This window comes from Mustela nigripes, chromosome 1 (genome assembly GCF_022355385.1).
Source record: "Mustela nigripes isolate SB6536 chromosome 1, MUSNIG.SB6536, whole genome shotgun sequence".
In the NCBI taxonomy this organism is placed as follows: domain Eukaryota; kingdom Metazoa; phylum Chordata; class Mammalia; order Carnivora; family Mustelidae; genus Mustela; species Mustela nigripes.
Window position 1 is genome coordinate 173,798,104 of NC_081557.1, and position 18,367 is coordinate 173,816,470.

Below are 18,367 nucleotides of genomic sequence, written 5' to 3' on the forward strand. Positions count from 1 at the left end.
AAAAAAAAAAAAAAATGTTGGCTAAAAGCAGGCGGAAGTGATTGGATCTGCATTTAAAGGGATCACTTTGGCTGCAGTGTGGTAAATAGCTTATAGGGGAGCCAAGGAATATATGCAAGAGCAGCTAGGAAACTACTGGAATAGTCAAGACAAGAGATGTTCATCGATTATTTTGAGATTACAACAGCAGATGGAACAGCAATATACACAATAAGGAAATATCTAGAAGGTAAAATAAAGAGGATATGTTGATGAGCTAGATATAAAGGGGAGGGAAGTAGGAGGAGTCAAGAAGGCCCTTGGATCTGGCATATGGATGGAGGTGTCCTTCATGCAGCCAGAGAGCACTGAAGGAGCACTACTTCCTCACACACCATCCAGGCTTTTAAAATTTTATTGTAAATAAGAATTTATAAAAAGAATTGAATGAACTCTTGATATCAGTATGACACAGACCAGAAAAAGCAAGATTCTGTTAATTGCGATAGTTTTGTAGCATTACATGTATTTCATTTTATCTACCCTATCTACTACTCAAATCATAATACATTTAATACAGTTTTCCTAATTTCAATATGTTGTATTGCAGTAATTCTATTTATCTATCCTAGCCTAGCAACTTTGTAAACTCAAATTTGCATTAAATGCACTAATCGATGGAAAGAAGGGAGCGATCAAACTAATCAATTATAACCATGTGGGCCTTTATCTCAACTACTGTACCTACAGTGGAGTACTGATGGTAGCTCCCACCAGACCTCAAGAACCAATTGTTAAATTTTCAGGAAACTTGCAAGCTAGGTGTAAGTAGCTTGAAATTGACCACAGCGGGAGGACCAGCTACAGAAACTGGAAAAAGCTAAGGAACTGGCAAACAATTCCAGTCAGAGATCCACCCAACTCCCACACCAGACAAAGGCTACTGCTAAACATTTAGCAGTGCACCAATGTTTGTACCTTTTAGGATAATGTATTTGTGGTGGATATTCTGGGTATAGAAAATACTGGAATGAAATTAACTATAATCTCACTGATTTAAAAATGCTGCCTATTTGCTTTTCCATGTTCTTAAATATCTTTCCTTTAGGATTGTTTGAAACCTATCTAATTCTTTGATGGATATTTTGGATGTTTCCACAGGACTTCATTTGTGAAATACGCCACTTTTAAGCATTCTTCTAATGATTTTTACTTTTTCCTCTCCTTTAGATTGTCCAGATTAAGAAGTGCTGCTGTAAAGTGGCAAACTTTTGGTAATTGTTGAATCTGATTATAGGTGTACAGGGGACCACTGTACTATTTTTCTCTAATTTCGTGTTTGCTTGAAATTTTTCTTCTTTTTTTTTTTCAAAGATTTTTATTTATTTATTTGACAGACAGATCACAAGTAGGCAGAGAGGCAGGCAGAGAGAGAGAAAGAAGCAGGCTCCCCACTGAGCAGAGAGCCCAATGCGGGGCTCCATCCCAGGACCCTGGGGTCATGATCTGAGCGGAAGGCAGAGGCTTTAACCCACTGAGCCACCCACGTGCCCTGCTTGAAATTTTTCATATTAAAAAACAAAACAGGCTGTAACACCCACATCTTGCCAAGACCGGTCCTTACTGGATCTTCTACTTACAGTCTCAATCCCAGCAGGTATTCTCAGGATTTGAGATGATGTGATCCATTGCGACCTGCTCGCTTAGCCTCTAGGAGTTAGCTAATTCCTTGTTTTGATTCTTTTGATTTCCTTGCAACACCGACTTCTTCCCTGAAAAACCCACAAGCAGTCTGTAGAAAAATTTAAAGCGAATCTTCAGAAGGAACCATATCAGATTAGGGTACTTTCTTTGTACTACAACCACAAACATGTTGAAAAAAAAAAGTTTAAAAATCTTCGGTAACAACAGAAAACCCCAAAAGTACAATGAGTACATAGATTAAAAGAAACTGGAAAAAGTAAAAAAGAAAACAAAAAACTTTAATAAAAAGTAGGAAAAGGAGGCTAGAAATGATTATCAACAATATAAGACACTGGTGGAATAGAGAGAAGTGAGGCGCCAGAAGAATTACAAACTAAATCAAGTAGTCTTCAAGTTCTGTCCTAAAGAGAAGAAGGGCTTGATCTCAGGCAAGAACAAGATTTTTTTTTCTTTTATAATGTAGAATATCATCATGGAACACATAAAAGTATGAGAAGCTGAGAAACATAAAATTCACCCAATCACAGCACATCAGTGAGAAATAAACTAGTTTAGAAATGAAACACGAGGCATCTGGGTGGCTCAGTGTGTTGAGCCTCTGCCTTCGGCTCAGGTCATGATCTCAGGGTCCTGGTATATGGGGCTCTCTGCTCAGCAGGGAGCCTGTTTCCCCCATCACCCACCCCCCCGCCTCTCTGCCTGCTTTTGATTCTCTCTCTTTCTCTCTGTCAAATAAATAAATAATATCTTAAAAAAAAAAAAAGAAAGAAATGAAACACAAAAATTAAGGAAAGGTTAACAAGTAAAGTATAATTCAAGAGAAAATTATCATTATCAAAAGGAATCGTGTAAATCCATTTTGTAGATTAGAAAACTGAAGCCCGTGAAAGTGATTTGGTCAAGGTCACTCAGTTTAAGTGTTGGAGCCTGGATTTCAAATCCCTCTACAGCATTTTGTTTTTCCCACTCTTTTTTTGATAGAAATGCAAGTCCAAAACTAATTTTACAATTATATGTAAATATAATTCTGGCTTAAAAATAATAATTCAAAAATACTTTTGGCTTAAACTTAAAATATAGACTTAACAATAATGCCCCAGTAAGTTTAATTTTTCTTCTACTTCATCAGTGATATTCTGTGTTCTATATAAACTGCTGTTATATAGGGAAAGATCACCTTAAAGTCCTAAAGAACATCATTTTATCTGCTATTGTAAATAAAAATTAGATTTCACTCTCTCTTCCCTTAAATATATGCTTTAAATTATGTATATATAGAGAGAGATGAGATAATAAGGCATTTTTAAAATAAAAATATTTTTACTTTTATATAGATGGCTGAAATGATCAAGCTTTGGTTTCTACTAAGGAATCTAAGGTTTGATTCATGTATTTGAAGAGTGCCTCAAAACTTGCTCAAATTCACTGGCTCTTTTTCACAGGTGACTTTTGTTTTCTAAGTTTACTTTCCTCTGGTTAGACAGCACACTTAATCTTATCTAATACTTACTTTTTATTATGTCAAGCCCTTTACCTTAAGATTTTTTTGTTCTATGAATAATTCTCCATCTTGTACCTACAATGAGCTAGTAGGTATTCAGTATATAATTACTGATTTGAATCATGACTCCTAAATGGAATTAGGTTTAATAAATTATGATCAGATAACTATGTCACCTATGTGACATAGTTTTTCTTTTGTGACTATATTAGGGTCTAGTAAGGATAAATTATATCAATGATTTCAACAAATATGATTTAATTTAAAGAATTATTAATTAGGCATTGAAGAGTGGAAAAGGCAGAAAGAGAACACTAAGGAAGTGATTTCTCAAACAATGATCACCAGGCAGGCATCATAAGCTTCAACTGGAAACTTGTTAGAAATGCAAATTCTGACTCCAAGTCCTAGCCCCAGTTTATGAATTAGAAACCTTGGTGATAGGCCCAACAGTCTGTGCTGTAACAAACCCTCCAGGGAATTACAGAGTATGCTAAAATTTAAAACTCATGTAGGTAACAATACCTGGAAGCAGCCCCTACTCCTAGGCCTGGCCTGGGGCAGCCAAGAAAAGGGGTAGACTTACTAAAACTGAGAAGATTGGGGAAAGACCCTGTGGAGCTGAAACTCAGACTTTCAAGAACCCATCATTGCTCTCCCAGTACTGATGTCTCTTCACTCAGAGGGGGGATCCCATAGAACTAAGAACAAGATAGCTGAGGAATAGGCACCCACAGGTTGGATCTGGTCTCAAGAAGGCACATTGAGATTGGTTCTGCAAGTGTTGGGAAATCCCCAAGTTGAAACCAGTGGCTGCTACTAGAAGAAATTACTACTATCAGATTGAAGAAGTGTTGCTATAGTAAAACCCGACAGCACCAACAAACCCTTCAGAAGCAAATAAGAGCAAATTGCTTTCCTTCTCCAGCTGTGCAATGTTTCATTAGTCCCTATATTGGCAGAGACTAACAAGCCAAAAATGTTTCTAGAATTCCAAGGATTGATTTAAAGCTGAGAGACAGTAGTAGCTCAATAACTGGCATAAAGGCCTTACTTGTAATAAGACTGGGAGGTAATAGAAATAGTGAACTTTTTTTTGGAAATATTTTTTGGTATGTATATTGGGTACACATGGACATTTTCTTAGGAGCTGACTTCCAGGTGGACTTTTGGACTTACTGTACAAAATTATTCCTATTTGAAAACTAATTATCTCTTCTGATGAGATTAATAAGACACACTTAGGACATTTCTGGAATCTGGACAAGAAACTATGTAAGGGCCTACACTGAGATCTCCTTAGCCAGGGCTAAAACTGAAAGATCACAGCAGTGATGGCTGAGAAATGCTCAATAGTAGCAACAAGACTTGACAAGTCAGCTCAGGCTAGGTTCATTGAAGTCTCAGTGTCAAGGGAATGGACTAAAAAGCTTACTTTCACAAGACAGAGCAATCTGGGTCCCTGCCTCAAAACAGGAGGTTAATAGAAAAGTTTTTTGAAATCATGGTAAAGGGGAAGAATAATACAAACATGACTCCTCATTTTAAGCAGCTGTTTTTTATAATCCCAGGAAACTAGGAAATGAATGGAAATGAATCAGCTCCTTCCGTAATCTTATAAATCAATATTGAGGGTCCATTGTTGGTTCTACAGAAATCAATAAATCGGGGCTTTCCAAATTCTTGAAAGGTGGGCACAGATATAGTCATTCTATATGTTAATTGAAAGGAACAATCCCAAATATTTACTGAATGATTATCAGAATTACAACCAGTATTTTGGGAGAACGGTGAGCTATTCATTTTTCTTACGGACCTTCATCTATTTCTCATTTTATGTTTATGTTTTATTTTCTGGTTTTTTGTTTTTCTTTTTGTTTTCAAGGATATTGAAGAATCACAAAATCATACTGGCGAACCTGTTGGAGATGACTACAAAAAGATGGGAACACTTTTTGGTGAATTGAACAAAAGCCTCATCGAGATGGGCTTCACAAGGATGTATTTTGGAGAACGAATTGTGGAACCAGTAATAGTCATGTTCTTTTGGATAATGCTGTGGTTCCTTGGCTTACAAGCCCTTGGACTAGTTGCTGTTGTTTGCCTTGTCATTATTTATGTGCAACAGTAAAATATGGCCAAATAAGCTGTTGTTTCATATTTGGTAGCCGTATATGTATTGGTGAAGTTACATATTTCACTACATGAAAGCTGAAAAGTTTGCCTTGTTTCAAATTATGTGCTGTTTTGTAATTAAATTTATAAGTGGACGTTGTTTAAAACTAAACTCAACTCTTGATTATCACGGGGTTGAATATACATTTGGTAGCTTATTCAAAAGTCTTGTTTTATTACTGTGATCTGTGCCCACTTTTAAAGACCCCATCTTATTCCCACTGTCAATCTTAACACACCAAAAAGTGAGCAGGGAAAATAACAGGATATGGAATTCAAACCGGGCAATATAGATCTTATAAAGAATTCCAATAAAACATTTTAGAAGAAAAATGATGGAGCAAGGAGCTAAAACAAAGTTTTAATGGGAGAATTGTCCCCACCCATACCCACCAAATAACCCCTTACTATTTGGGAAATAATTTGGATATCTATGTTCCTGCTCAGCCCAAACCAATATAAACGTAATTACTATACACTACCTTAATATTGTGATGAAAATCAGTTAAAGATAGCACATTTTCTAAAGATTGAAAAGGATATATTTATTATGACTGATGAAAGTTAAATGTAACTTTTTTATCGTGTAACATTTGGGTCTGGAATCACTTCAGTATATCATTTGAAATTTTAGACAATTTTGGTGCTAATTACCTTTTGTGAATTTTTTAAGACTCTTAAGCCATGTCTATTGCTGGCTGCACCCCATGGTAATGTTATGTTTTCTTGTATCTAACAAGTTGTGTATTTTTTTTCTAGAGAGACATTTTCCATGTATTTTTTTCCAGAAATTTACATTTTATAGTTCTTTTATAACAATTATTCTAAGATTTAAAAAAATCTATTTCCTATCTTGGCATGGAAGTCTCCCCCCCAAAATTGATTTGTATTATGGCTAAAATATTTTACTATGTCTTTAAGGAAAAAAAAAATCAGCTTGGTCTCTTTGATAAAACCAAATGCTTAAATTTGAAATTTAACAGCCAATTTTAATAATATTCCTCTAAGGCTAAAGCCACATCAATAACTGGCTGGTCATGTTATTAATGTGTTTTAATTCAGCACTTTGGGGTTTTATATTTGAACAAACATTTCTTTAAATACACTTTAAAAACAGAAAATGGCTTAGTGATATTTTGGATTTTGTTAAAGAACCTAAAATTTGTACACTTGCATCGCAAAGACCCTCTATATAGACAAAGGAGGGGCACTAAAGATAATTATCTAGAAATTCAAGTTAAATAAGAGGGAAATGAGACAATGGGGGTATTTTTATCTTTAGCAGGGCAGTAACTAAAGTATATGAAGTGTTTAATATTCTGCTTTGTAAAGTTTTTACCCAATCCTATTTTAAAAAATTATTCTATAATTTATCAATGTCTTCCATGCTGAAGCAGAATACTGATGAAAAGTGTTCAACTTTGTTTTCGAAAATCAGATAATCCTGAACAAAAATACCAATCAGAGGGCACTAAAAAGTACTGTGGATTTATATAAATACAGACCTTTTAAAGTTTGATAAAGAAAAGACTTTGTATTATATCATTGTGGGTTTGAAATATTTTTATAGAAACCTTTATGAATTTGGCATAAGGGCAAGTTATTTGAAAATGTGTCTTCATTTGTGCACAGCAGAATTGTGAGGTTTTTAATAGAAGTCATGAGATTTTTGTATGTCTGCATTAAATATTTAAAAAGGCATTCTTTTCTAATGCTACCAAGAAATTTAATTTTCCTTTGGAATATAAAAAAGATACAGTATGCACAATAATAGCTCTAATTCCACCAGTGCTAATATTGAAAAAAAATTGTAAAGTAAGTTTGAATAGTAATTATTTAAAATATACGTCAATACTATGTATCTGCACACTGCTGTTAGCAGGACATATATTAAATCACATAAAGAGATATTTTGCTGCTATTCTTACTGAATTTTTTATTGGTTAGAGCAACATACCATCAAATTGTTTGCTTTGATAGGGAAAAAACAATCTTTGCTTCTTTGATGGAAATAATATATTTTCTTTTGTGAAATATATTAGACTTTTGTGAAATATATTATATTAGAAATATAAATATATTAGAAATATATAATATATTAGACAAGTAGATTATACTTGTACCCTGAAATGAAAAGAAACTGGTCATTTCTTTTGTTCACAGTGTAAGGAATTAAATGGAAAATGGCTCTCAATCATTTCAATCTCAGATACAAGCCAATTTTAGACACCGTTAGTGATTATGGATAAAGACATGGAGGTTACAATACTAAGGTTATTAGATATAATACATCATTTATACCACAGCTCTCCATTCAAATGGGAAAGGTTAAAATATACAAATAAACTGGCCAGAGATGAATAAGTCAATGTTCCTTAAAGTGGAAACTCAGTGTCTTGTAGAATTCAGTCCTCTCATATCTTAAGCTGTGATATGCAAGGTATTTTCCTGTTCCGGGCCACCAGTCACATCATACTTGGTCCAGTATTGTGCCAGGGCCAGCTTGAACTGATCTGCAAAAACCAATTGTATACCTTTTTCCCTCCAGCCCACCTTCAGTGGCATCAGTTGGTAGCCTGAAATTGTCTATGAGGGGAGTATTCAGACTATCAACATTGGCAAACACAACAAATCAGGGTTCTGTTCGCCTGGCAAGCCAGTTGTTAAAACAGTAGCAGCATGCCACCTATTAGCCACCCTACAGGTCACAGCCGCATCTCGACTTCTGTAGATCGAAAAGGAAGCATATTGAAGCAAATTCCCATCAACCCACCCAAAACTGTATCTTTTCCATGTGGGAATAATGAATTATGGTTGTCCTCTGACCAACACATCCCTACGTAATCTCATGTTTTGATCAGACAAAATCTCCCTGGGCTGTCACTGAGCTGCATATCCATTGATCCAGATGATCAGGAAATAAACAGTTACAGAACTGATGGAAGGTAAATTCCAGCCTAAGTAAAGACTTGTTGTAAAGTAAGAAGGCTCAGATGGTCAAAGCTAGATATTGAGCAATTGAGGGCTGTTTGTATGGTTTGTAGATTATACTTAACCGTTATTTTACAGATGTTTACTGACTTCAGGTTATTTTAAATGTTTTTCTTGTCAATATATGGCTTCAACAGGTCAAAAAAGAGAAAAAAAATAAGACTTTCATACCTGTTAATGCTTCTAGTAATAGACTTGACCAAGGATGATGTAAAAAGAACACAACCTACTCTCTTCCTACCCTACACATTGCCTCAGACAATGTGTCCACTCCATGTTTCAGTTACCATTTCATACTAACAACTCTGCAGTCCATATCTCCAGTTCGGAGCACTGTACAGAATATAAAATCCATACATTCAGTTGCTTGCCCAACATAAGTACTTGCTTATGCCTTAGTACCTCAGGTTCGGTATATCCAAATCAAAAGGAACTCAGCATCCTTCTCACAAACCGTTTTTTTTTTTTTCTTCCTATGTTTCCAGTCTCAGCAAAAGACAGTTGTCTCCCACACTGCCCACTTATAACCAATCACCGTGCCCTATTTTGCTTCCTAAAAAATCTTTAATCTTTATACTTCTCTTGATTCCCAGGATCACTAACTTAGTTCATACCCTATCATCTCCCTAGACAGCTATCACAGAATCCTACTTGGTCTCCCCTGCCTTCATTCTTCCCTCTACAATCAGAGTAATCTTCCTAAATCATAACTCTGATCTCCTGCGCCTAAATCTTTTCAGTGGCTTCCTGTTGCCATTATGAAAAAGTGCTTGCTCCTTACTATGTTTTACAAGGCCCCTCAAGAGCTGGTTCTTATGTACTTAATCTCTCTGCACTATGCCTGTCCCTTTCAACACTCAGCTTTACCAAATTTGTTTTTTCAGTTCCTTGTGAGAGACATGCCTACTCACTTCCAGAACTCTGCACATGCTTTAGCTTCTCTCTTTAGGCCCTCCCCACCAAACTGACCAACCCATCCGCAGCTTTAAGACCTTTAGACATAAGGTCCCCCAGGAAAATTTCTCTGTTAAGTCCACTTCTGCTATTTCGTGTGCTTTCAGAGAACCCTGCACTTACCCTATCAGTACTTGTCGTGCTATATTGTAATAGCTTATTTGTCAGTGCCTTCCTTTCCTTAAAAAAGATGTATTCATTATTTGAGAGAGCATGCATATGCATATGCACATGCAGCCACTCAAGTGGGGAGGGGCAAAGGGAGAGGGAAAGAAAGAACCCCAAGCATCCTCCATGCTGAGCACAAGCCAGAGGCAGGGCTGGATCTTTCCAACCCAAGATCACAATGTTAGCGGAAACCAAGGGTCTACAACCCAACCTACCAAAGCCATGCAGGCAGCCCTCACACCTTCTTCCTTTAGACAATAAATTTCGCAGGCAGAGAGCATGTCTATCTGGTTCACAAATTGCATTGTCTAACACAGTGGCTGGCACATAATAAATGCTCAAAATATTTGGCAAATTTATAAATCAACTTCATTTACTCATGTATTCCCTATAATGCATTAACAAAGATTAAGCACTGGTTGTATTTAGAGTTCTTTCACTCCAAAAGTATGCTTATAATGCATAAAGAAAGTGAATTAATGTATATGTTATATTTATAAAGTTTATTCACTTTTGATGGAAGAATATTGCTACTATTTGCATATGCAGGATTACTATCTTACACTTGCATATTTTTAGGAGATTGTATGTATTTTCAGTGTTGTACTTGATGAAATCACTGTTTCTCCAAAAAGAATATTTTAGAATACATGTGGTCATTGATGCTATCTAAATTTCATATTTTTCCAGTATTTTTCAATAGACTTTTATCTACTAAATTTTGATTAAAAAAAAAAAAACTCAGAAGTTGCGATCAGGAATAATTCTCAAGTATCTAAGCTTGGGTATTTCAGGCTACAGAATAAATCCACTACTACAATGTTCGAGTCACCCGGATCGTATATGTTAAATAACATGTATATAAAGTACTTTGTTATTTTTTCCAATAAATAATACTCTTTCACAACCCTGCATCTTTAGTTTCTCTTCTGACTCTCTATATCATGTGCCATATATCACTTAATTGCTGCCACACCAAGTTTAGAAATTGCCAAAGCAACAACATACCTGAAAGTGAACCATCTCTAATGCTGCAGCAGAAAGCTAAGGCCTGATGTGTATATGGCTTCCCAGGCGATAGAGTAGTAGGAAAACCTAACTCAAAATCAGCCTCTGCATCCAAACTGTTTTTCTCCTTTGTTGTCTTGACTATTGTGTAAGTTAGAATTATTGAATGAGCTCTGCAAGGACCTGCTAAGATCCAGAACTTAATCATACACATGCTTATTAAATTTGAGTTATCTTTTCAGCAGTTAACATTTTATCATTTAGCCTTCCAACAACTTAATTAGTTGGAAATTTCTTTGATAACTTTCCAGTCCACCACAGAACACAATGAATTTTATCATAAAGCCCTGCCTCTTTTTAATTGGTTTACTCCTTTATTATAAGAAGCTAGTTGATGGTATATTTTTTAATGTGAGTTTTTTTAACAGAAGAATGAAAATTCTGTATACAATATCCTTATTTATACCATAGCTGTTTTAAGACAAAATCTTAAGAGTTATTCATTGAGGGGAAGGGATGGGATATGTAAAAAATCCTATCAATATTTGAGTATATATGCCAGTTACTGAATGCCCTTCTGTGATCTGCTAAAATTGCTTCTGTTGTATAGTTTCTTGGTTTTATATATGTAATATCAAAAATATTTATGATTCCATTATTTGGTGTATTTTCAGCTTTAATAGGCAACATACAAATAAAGCCCAAGAAGAAACAATCCCAAAAGGAAAACACACTGCTTATTGTTGGTTTGGAAGGATTAACTTAAATAAATTGGCCTTGCACAAAACTATAAGGATGGTTTTTCATATAAGGTGAAGCATTTGTTTAAAATGAGATCCGTGGCTTTCAAAGATTTTTAGTTTGGTTTGCCCTAAGTGAAATCTTACATGAATAGCCAATATTTTTCAGCAATAAAAGCAGAGCTGCTATAATTGATTTTGTTGTAGGTCCAGTTCCCTGGGAAACAGAAGAAATTAGCATGCAGGAAGTTTATTAGGGAGTGCTCTGGGATCAGCAACTGTGAAGGAAGTAAAAAAAAAACAGGATTAGACCAAAGGAGGCATGCAATACAATCACAGCAAGGCCTCAGCGACTCTATGGGGTGCCCTCAAACAGAGACAGCCCTTAAGCATTGACCTGTGTTGGGACAGGGGAGCTCTTCAGCCAAAAGCAATTCCCAGAGAGAGCTGACAGCTGGGGCTTGTCATCTGGCAGCACTCCCAGCAGTTAACAGAGTAAATCCTTTGGCTCTGAGGAGAGGAGCTGAGCCGCCCAACACAGCATCCACTATGGACTCTTGTTCTCACCTTGCCCTCCATGATACCTGAGTCACTTCCAAAAACTCCCACTCTTTAGAATACAATATAAGGATGACTAATTTAAATCATAAACTCATTGGTTTGGTCAAGATGGATTTTTTAAAAAGTAGTGGTTGCGCCTTTAGTCTTCTATATTGCCTGCTGCTACTGTGAGATTCAAGTCTTCGGCTTTGATAACATTTTAGTTGACTAAACATTATATCCAGGATTCAGCAAAGGCTTGAAGCTACTAGGAACAGGTGAAAAAAAATGATTGACAGAAAAGCCCATTACTTAAAACTAGGAGTAGGAAATCCATGAGATTTTTGTATATGTAACTTGCTTAGATCAACTATAAGCTAATAAATCCCTGAGATAGGGTCTCGCAAGACATCAGGACAAACCATCATTAGGGTGTGTCTTAGAGGTTGGGTATGTTTAAGCCTGACATACCTAAGTCTGCCTTGTGCTTTCTGGCCTCTTTCCCAAGTTCCAAAGCAGTTTTACTTCTCAAATTTTTAGAGCATGTTTAAAATAAAATTTTCAAAAGCAGAGCAGAACTCACTTGTAAAGAAACTGTGTCTTCCCCAACCCCAACACACAATCGCGACTGATTTATGACTTGGAGATTTGGTCCTAATCATGACTTTCCTATTTAGTTTTAGCACAAAAGTTTTCAGCAACTGGAATTGGTAATTGATAGGCACTTGAAAAGAGCTTTCTCCAGTCTTGGTCCAGAATATTTTGGGGGCCCCTAAGTATTAATTTTAGCTGCTATTTTTATCCCTGGAATCTTAGGAGGTGGCAAGATCAAGCAAGACAGTGGCTATAAGCCAAGTACATATTAAAACTGTAGCAGTGGTTAGGCATATTCCACCCCCCCTTAGTTATATGAAAACATTAGAACAATAGGCAAATCAGCTTTCAGATTAAAAGATCTCTTTATAAGACCTGAATTTAAGACTTGGTTCTGCTATTGACTAAGTGTACAGTTTGTATAAGTCTTACCCACATCTCTTTAAACTCCAAGATCCTCATCTCTAAAATGGGGGAACTGTTATGATTAGTTAAATTATTGCCTATCTTTTTTGTGCCTTACACATAGCAAGCTTTCAGTAAATACTGGTCCTTATTATTAAATATATATAACCACATATAAGAGGGGACATTTTTCACTATCCATGGAAAGCTTGTACATTGAAAGCCATAAAAGGCCGGATCTTTTTTATTGTTGGCAAAAGACTGATAAATACAAGCAAATTCTATGCTGTGATCCCAGTTCCTCATGACTGAAATCTTTTTGATTTCTCTTATTATTGTCAAGTATTAGTGCTTCCTGAATCAAAATGATCATAAAAAGAAGGAATGAAGAACCTAAAGAGTTGATGAACAGAAATGAAATAAATATGCTCTATGCAACCACACCTTCTTTAATGAAATACTGTGTTTTCTTTAAACATCTACATACTACAATGCCATGCACTTTCCGTTGCTTCTTTGCCTTAATAAACCTAGGTGCACAATTACACTCACCAATGCATGGGGAATTCTGCTATGCATGTGAACAATTCACAAAATGAAATCAATTCCAAAAATACTTTTCTGTTTTAGTCCAATTGCATTAGGCCAAGAATATTAAGCTATGTTTATAGAATCACAAATATTATCTTGCTTTGATTTCAAAGGTAAATTTGAGACTAATTTGTTGGTCTGTTACATTATGGTATTTATCAATACACACTAGAAATGTTTACCAAGATAAATATAATTATATATTAATACTCTAACAAAAAAATCCTGTACCTACTAATACACATGGATACATTCTGTGTACAGCTAGATAGAATGAGCTAGAAATACTATTAACATGTAATGCTTACAAGAATATTAATATGTTCATAGTCTTATCTTTTTAGTCTGTGAAAACATGCTAAAAGCATAGTATGATCTTAAGTAATCTTTGTTTTAACAAGTCTTCATTGACATTGTTCTATCTTCCATTCCTCTTATTTCCTTTTCTTTCAAACAATCCTCCCTACCTGAAAAGTGGAAGTTTCTCAAATCAGATGTTTACAGACATGAATGTTTTATAATAAGCTATGGCATATCTTTAGTGCCATCTCTTAATGCATTTCAAAACTGGTTCTTCCACATTTTCCTTACCTGTCAACTTATGCTTTCAGATATTTTAATAAGATGCTCAGAGAGAGCTGATGCTGGCCAAATACAGTTCTCCCCAGGCATTTCTCCCTTTTTCAAGTTGTAAGAAACATATCTTGAGAGCTCCTTGCCCGGCTACCCTATCATCACAATCGCCTCCTGCTGTAATGGAAATATACTGTGCTTTTCCTTCCCTCCCCCTATCACTGACACCCAAGTTTGATGGCATGGGCTTCTTTCCCACTAAGTTGGCTTGCAAAGGCCCTAGACTAACAAAGAATACATTATTTTTGCAATGCAAAAAGATTCAGTCACAAAAAGACCTCAGCTTTCATACTTGTTTTAAATTACAGGCACCTTACTGATACCATTTACTAGTGCTAGGTGCTCCTGCTTCATCTCTGCCAAGTCAAGTAAGACAAACTACCTCGACCGGGTGAGTCACTTCTCTTCATCAGTGACTGTCAGAAATGTTCATACCCGGAGAAACAATAATGCTAATGCCTCAAAATATATCCATATTTGATATTTCATATCTCCACTGGCATCTAGTCAAAGAGCAAAACTGTTGCACCCTTTGCCTGCCTCTTGTATTTCCCCTAACGTCTACTGCACTTCCAGTCTGATGCCGTGCTTTCTTCCCAGCAGAAGCGTGCTTTTTCAATGCAATCTGATCTTCAGAGGAGGCCCAGAGAATGGACAATGATTTTTTGAGTAGATTTGGCACATACGATCAGAGCAGGACTGAAATAAAACTTGCTGTGAGACACCATCTGTTGCCAACTTTTCCCCTTAAATACAGAACAAGGGACATCAGTATGAACTCATATTCAGTTTAATATAGATACAGATAAAAGATATGGAAGTAAGTACAGGTTATATATATATATATATATATATATATATGTCATTTTTACTGAAGGAGTTCATGACATGCCATCCCAAAATATGCCACTTTGGTACATTGATTATTTTGAACTGAAGGCACTTGAAAAATAGCAAATGCAGGAAAAGGCTTTTTCTGAGCTCTCCTTATGGGCCTAAAGAAAGATGTTCCAAAAGGAGCTCATTGTCATAACCTCCCTGCGAGTTTCACCAACCAGGGAACATTAATTCTTATCACAAGAGAGGAGACTGGAAGTCGACACCACACCCAAATTCTGTCATAAAACACCATACCTCCCTCCTATCTATTCTTCAAAGAGTCCATTCATCTCCCCTAAAGATCATATATTGCCTCCTAAATCCTCCATTCCCACTCCCTTCCTCTCTCAAAATAATATAAAAGTTCTCAAATCTCACTGATTTGGGGGGCGAGGGGTATTCACTTTTTTTTCCTGTGATACTTCTGTGCACCTAATAACAAATTTATATACCTTTTCTCTTGTTGATCTGCCTACTGTCAGTTTATTTCATAGACCCAGCCAAACAAACCTAGAAGGGTAGATAGTCTTTTCCCTACAATATACAATCTTATATATCCAAGTTGAGATCACTTAGAAATAACACACCCTGGTAGTAACCAGCACACCAGCACCCAGACTTTTGTGTCTAATACTATTGTCCAATAAAAGGAATCTAAGGTTCCTGGAAAAATGGCCAATTCTAGGGCTGGACAGGAAATATACAAGATGAGCTTGGGATATCTTGTAGTGCCAGAAAGTGCCAGAAAGAAGGTGCACACGCGCACGCGCGCACACACACACACACACACACACACTGTAAGAGCCTATTAAAAGGGTTCCCAATAACAAAAGCTGGAACAATTTGAGCAAGAACATACATAAAGTAGTATTGGATTATAACCCAAAATATAAAATACATATCCATGAGTTCATCCTGATATAAATAAATGATGACATCAATAAATTAATGGGAAAAAATAGACAAATCTCCTGTCAAAGAAAAATTCCAAATAATTTATGAGGATAATACCCCTTCAAGAAAGTGGAGCATAACTCCCTTAAACGTGAGCTTTCACTTTCTAAAGAGTACAGTATGGGAGGGAGTAGAGGGAGTAACTTTATATCGAAGAAGCCTGACGAACACTACCTCAAACAGGTCATCAAGCTTAATGCCATCAGTGATAAGTCATGTTGACAGCATATGCCCTTGATAGGATATGATGAGAATGTCACTTTACATCTGTGGTCTTCCACTCAAGAAACTCTAGAATTGAGCTGCTTATGAGAAAAACATCTGATGAGCCCAAACTGAAGATCATCCTACAAAATATCTGACTAGTACTCCTCAAAACTGTCAAGGTTATCAAAAACAAGGAAAGTCTGAAACACTGTCCCAGACAAGTGGAGACTAAGGACACATGATGATTAAATGTAATGTGGTATCCTGGAATGGATTCTGGAACGGAAAAAAGACATTAGGGGAAACTAAGGAATTTTGAATAAAATATGGATTTAATTAATAATAGTGTATCAATATTGGTTCAATAGTTGTGTGAAATGTAATATACTATAAGTATAAATATTAATGTAAGATGTTAACAATAGGAGAAACAGGATGCTGGATATACAATGTCCATACGTATAATCTTTGTAGCTTTTCAATAAATCTAAAACTATTCTAAAATTAAAAGTTTAGGGGTATCTGGGTGGCTCAGTCCATTAAGCATCTGACTTCGGCTCAGGTCATGATTGCAGGGTCCTGGAATGGAGCCCCACTTCAGGCTCCCTGCTCAGCAGGGAGTCTGCCTCTCCTTCTCCCTCTGCCCCTCTGTGCTTTCTCTTTCTCTCAAATAAAGTCTTTAACAACAGATAATAATAAAATTAAAAGTTTATTTTTTAAAAAAGTAATTTAACAAATTTCAACTGAACTCTTAGTCATGTCAGTAACTACATATTATCCCCTTTACAATGAACATAATTTGTGTTATCAGACAACATGTGTTTCTAATGACTTCTGCTTTTTCACTCTCCTTTTTATAGATTATTTTACAGCAGCAATATAAAATTCACTTAACTCACTCTCCTTTGTAAAATCACTGATCTATTATTTTCCATGTGAGCATATGATCAATGTTTAATAATTTTCCCGCGGAGGTGGAGAGAGAAATAATAGGAATCTACTTGTTGTAATACAAAAGCAATTAGCTCGCTCCCAATAGAGTCTTTGGGTTTGACATATACTCCCAGACTTCTATAGGTTCCTACTAGATATGGGTGTGTCTCCAGAACACCCCAGAAGTGGGTAGGCCGGAACAGTGACAGTTAGCTTAGGGGACCTGAAGAGCCTCACCACTGTTGAGTTATTCTCTGCTCAGGATGATACTATACAGGAACACCATCCCCTTCCTCCCCGATGCTCTAAGAACAGTCTCAGTCTCAAAGACAGTCTACTCACTAGAGTTTGGAAGCCCCAAAATATTTTAAAGAGTCTTTTAGGTCAGTTTCCCAGGGTTGGTATCAATGTAAAATACATCTGTAGCCTTGGAGGACCCCAAAGACGAAGCATGTAGGGAGAGGTCCTATGAGCCTGGCAACCCCATTTGCACTCCTGCCTAGCCATAGGGCATCCTCAATATATCTGAATCTCACTGAGAGGGCCTCCCAGGAGGAAATAGCCGGTACTGTTTACTCTCTGAAGTGTAAGATTTTACCAGATTTGATAACTGCTGCTGACAGCAACATCTGTTTTCTTCTTATTATGAGACCTCTGGCTTAGGAGAATTTGAAAACATTTCTGCCTAACTATCTCCAGTATACTCTTGACCATATTTTGAAGGTCAGCTACTCCAACTATCCAATGTGATTATGAAGACTATCTGTACATTGAACAGGTGACATGACAGAGAAAAACAATTGCACTTTCTATGTATTTTTAACTCCTGCCCTCTAGGAATCAGACCTTGTCTTGTCTTTCTTATTTGTAAATGCCAATTTGATCTAACTCTCAAAGAGGAAAACATTATCAGATAAGGTTTAAAAAACATCTTGAGTTGGGTTAAATATTAAATTTAAATTAACTTGGTTAAACTTATATATCAAATTTTTATATATTTATTATGAATGCTTATTATAGTTATTTTTTTAATAAACATTTTCCAGGAGTATAGTAAGGAGCTAATAGTAGTGATTTCTGAGTGGTAGTTGTGTTTTTATTTAATATTTTTTGTTTAATTTATATTCTACACAATATATACACTAATAATAAAAGGCTATTGTTTTTCATATATGCTAATTTGTGCATTCAGTGCATTAAACTTCTCTACTTTCTGCCTGTTCTCTGCCTAGCAGAAAAGTGGTTTTTAAAAGGATAATCTATTTAATAAAAAAGTTACAAAAATATACACTAAGAATATTAATATACTGAGTTCCTATTAATAAATAAAATGCTTCTCAAAGTTTTCCATGAAGTGTTGGCCTCCAAGTTGGAAATTTCCAAACTATTTTCACTTGCTACTATAAAAATT

General features: G+C 35.9%; 1 protein-coding gene across 1 annotated transcript in view; it reads left to right on the top strand.

Moving 5' to 3' along the window:
• The window catches only part of FAM241A (family with sequence similarity 241 member A), a 40,174-nt gene extending 32,894 nt beyond the window's left edge, over positions 1–7,280 (top strand). The window contains exon 2 of the mRNA XM_059395159.1: positions 5,070–7,280. Within this exon, the coding sequence (XP_059251142.1) occupies positions 5,070–5,315 (246 nt within the window). The 3' untranslated portion in view covers positions 5,316–7,280. The remainder of the gene's footprint in view (positions 1–5,069) is intronic.
• Positions 7,281–18,367: the final 11,087 nt, after the last annotated feature.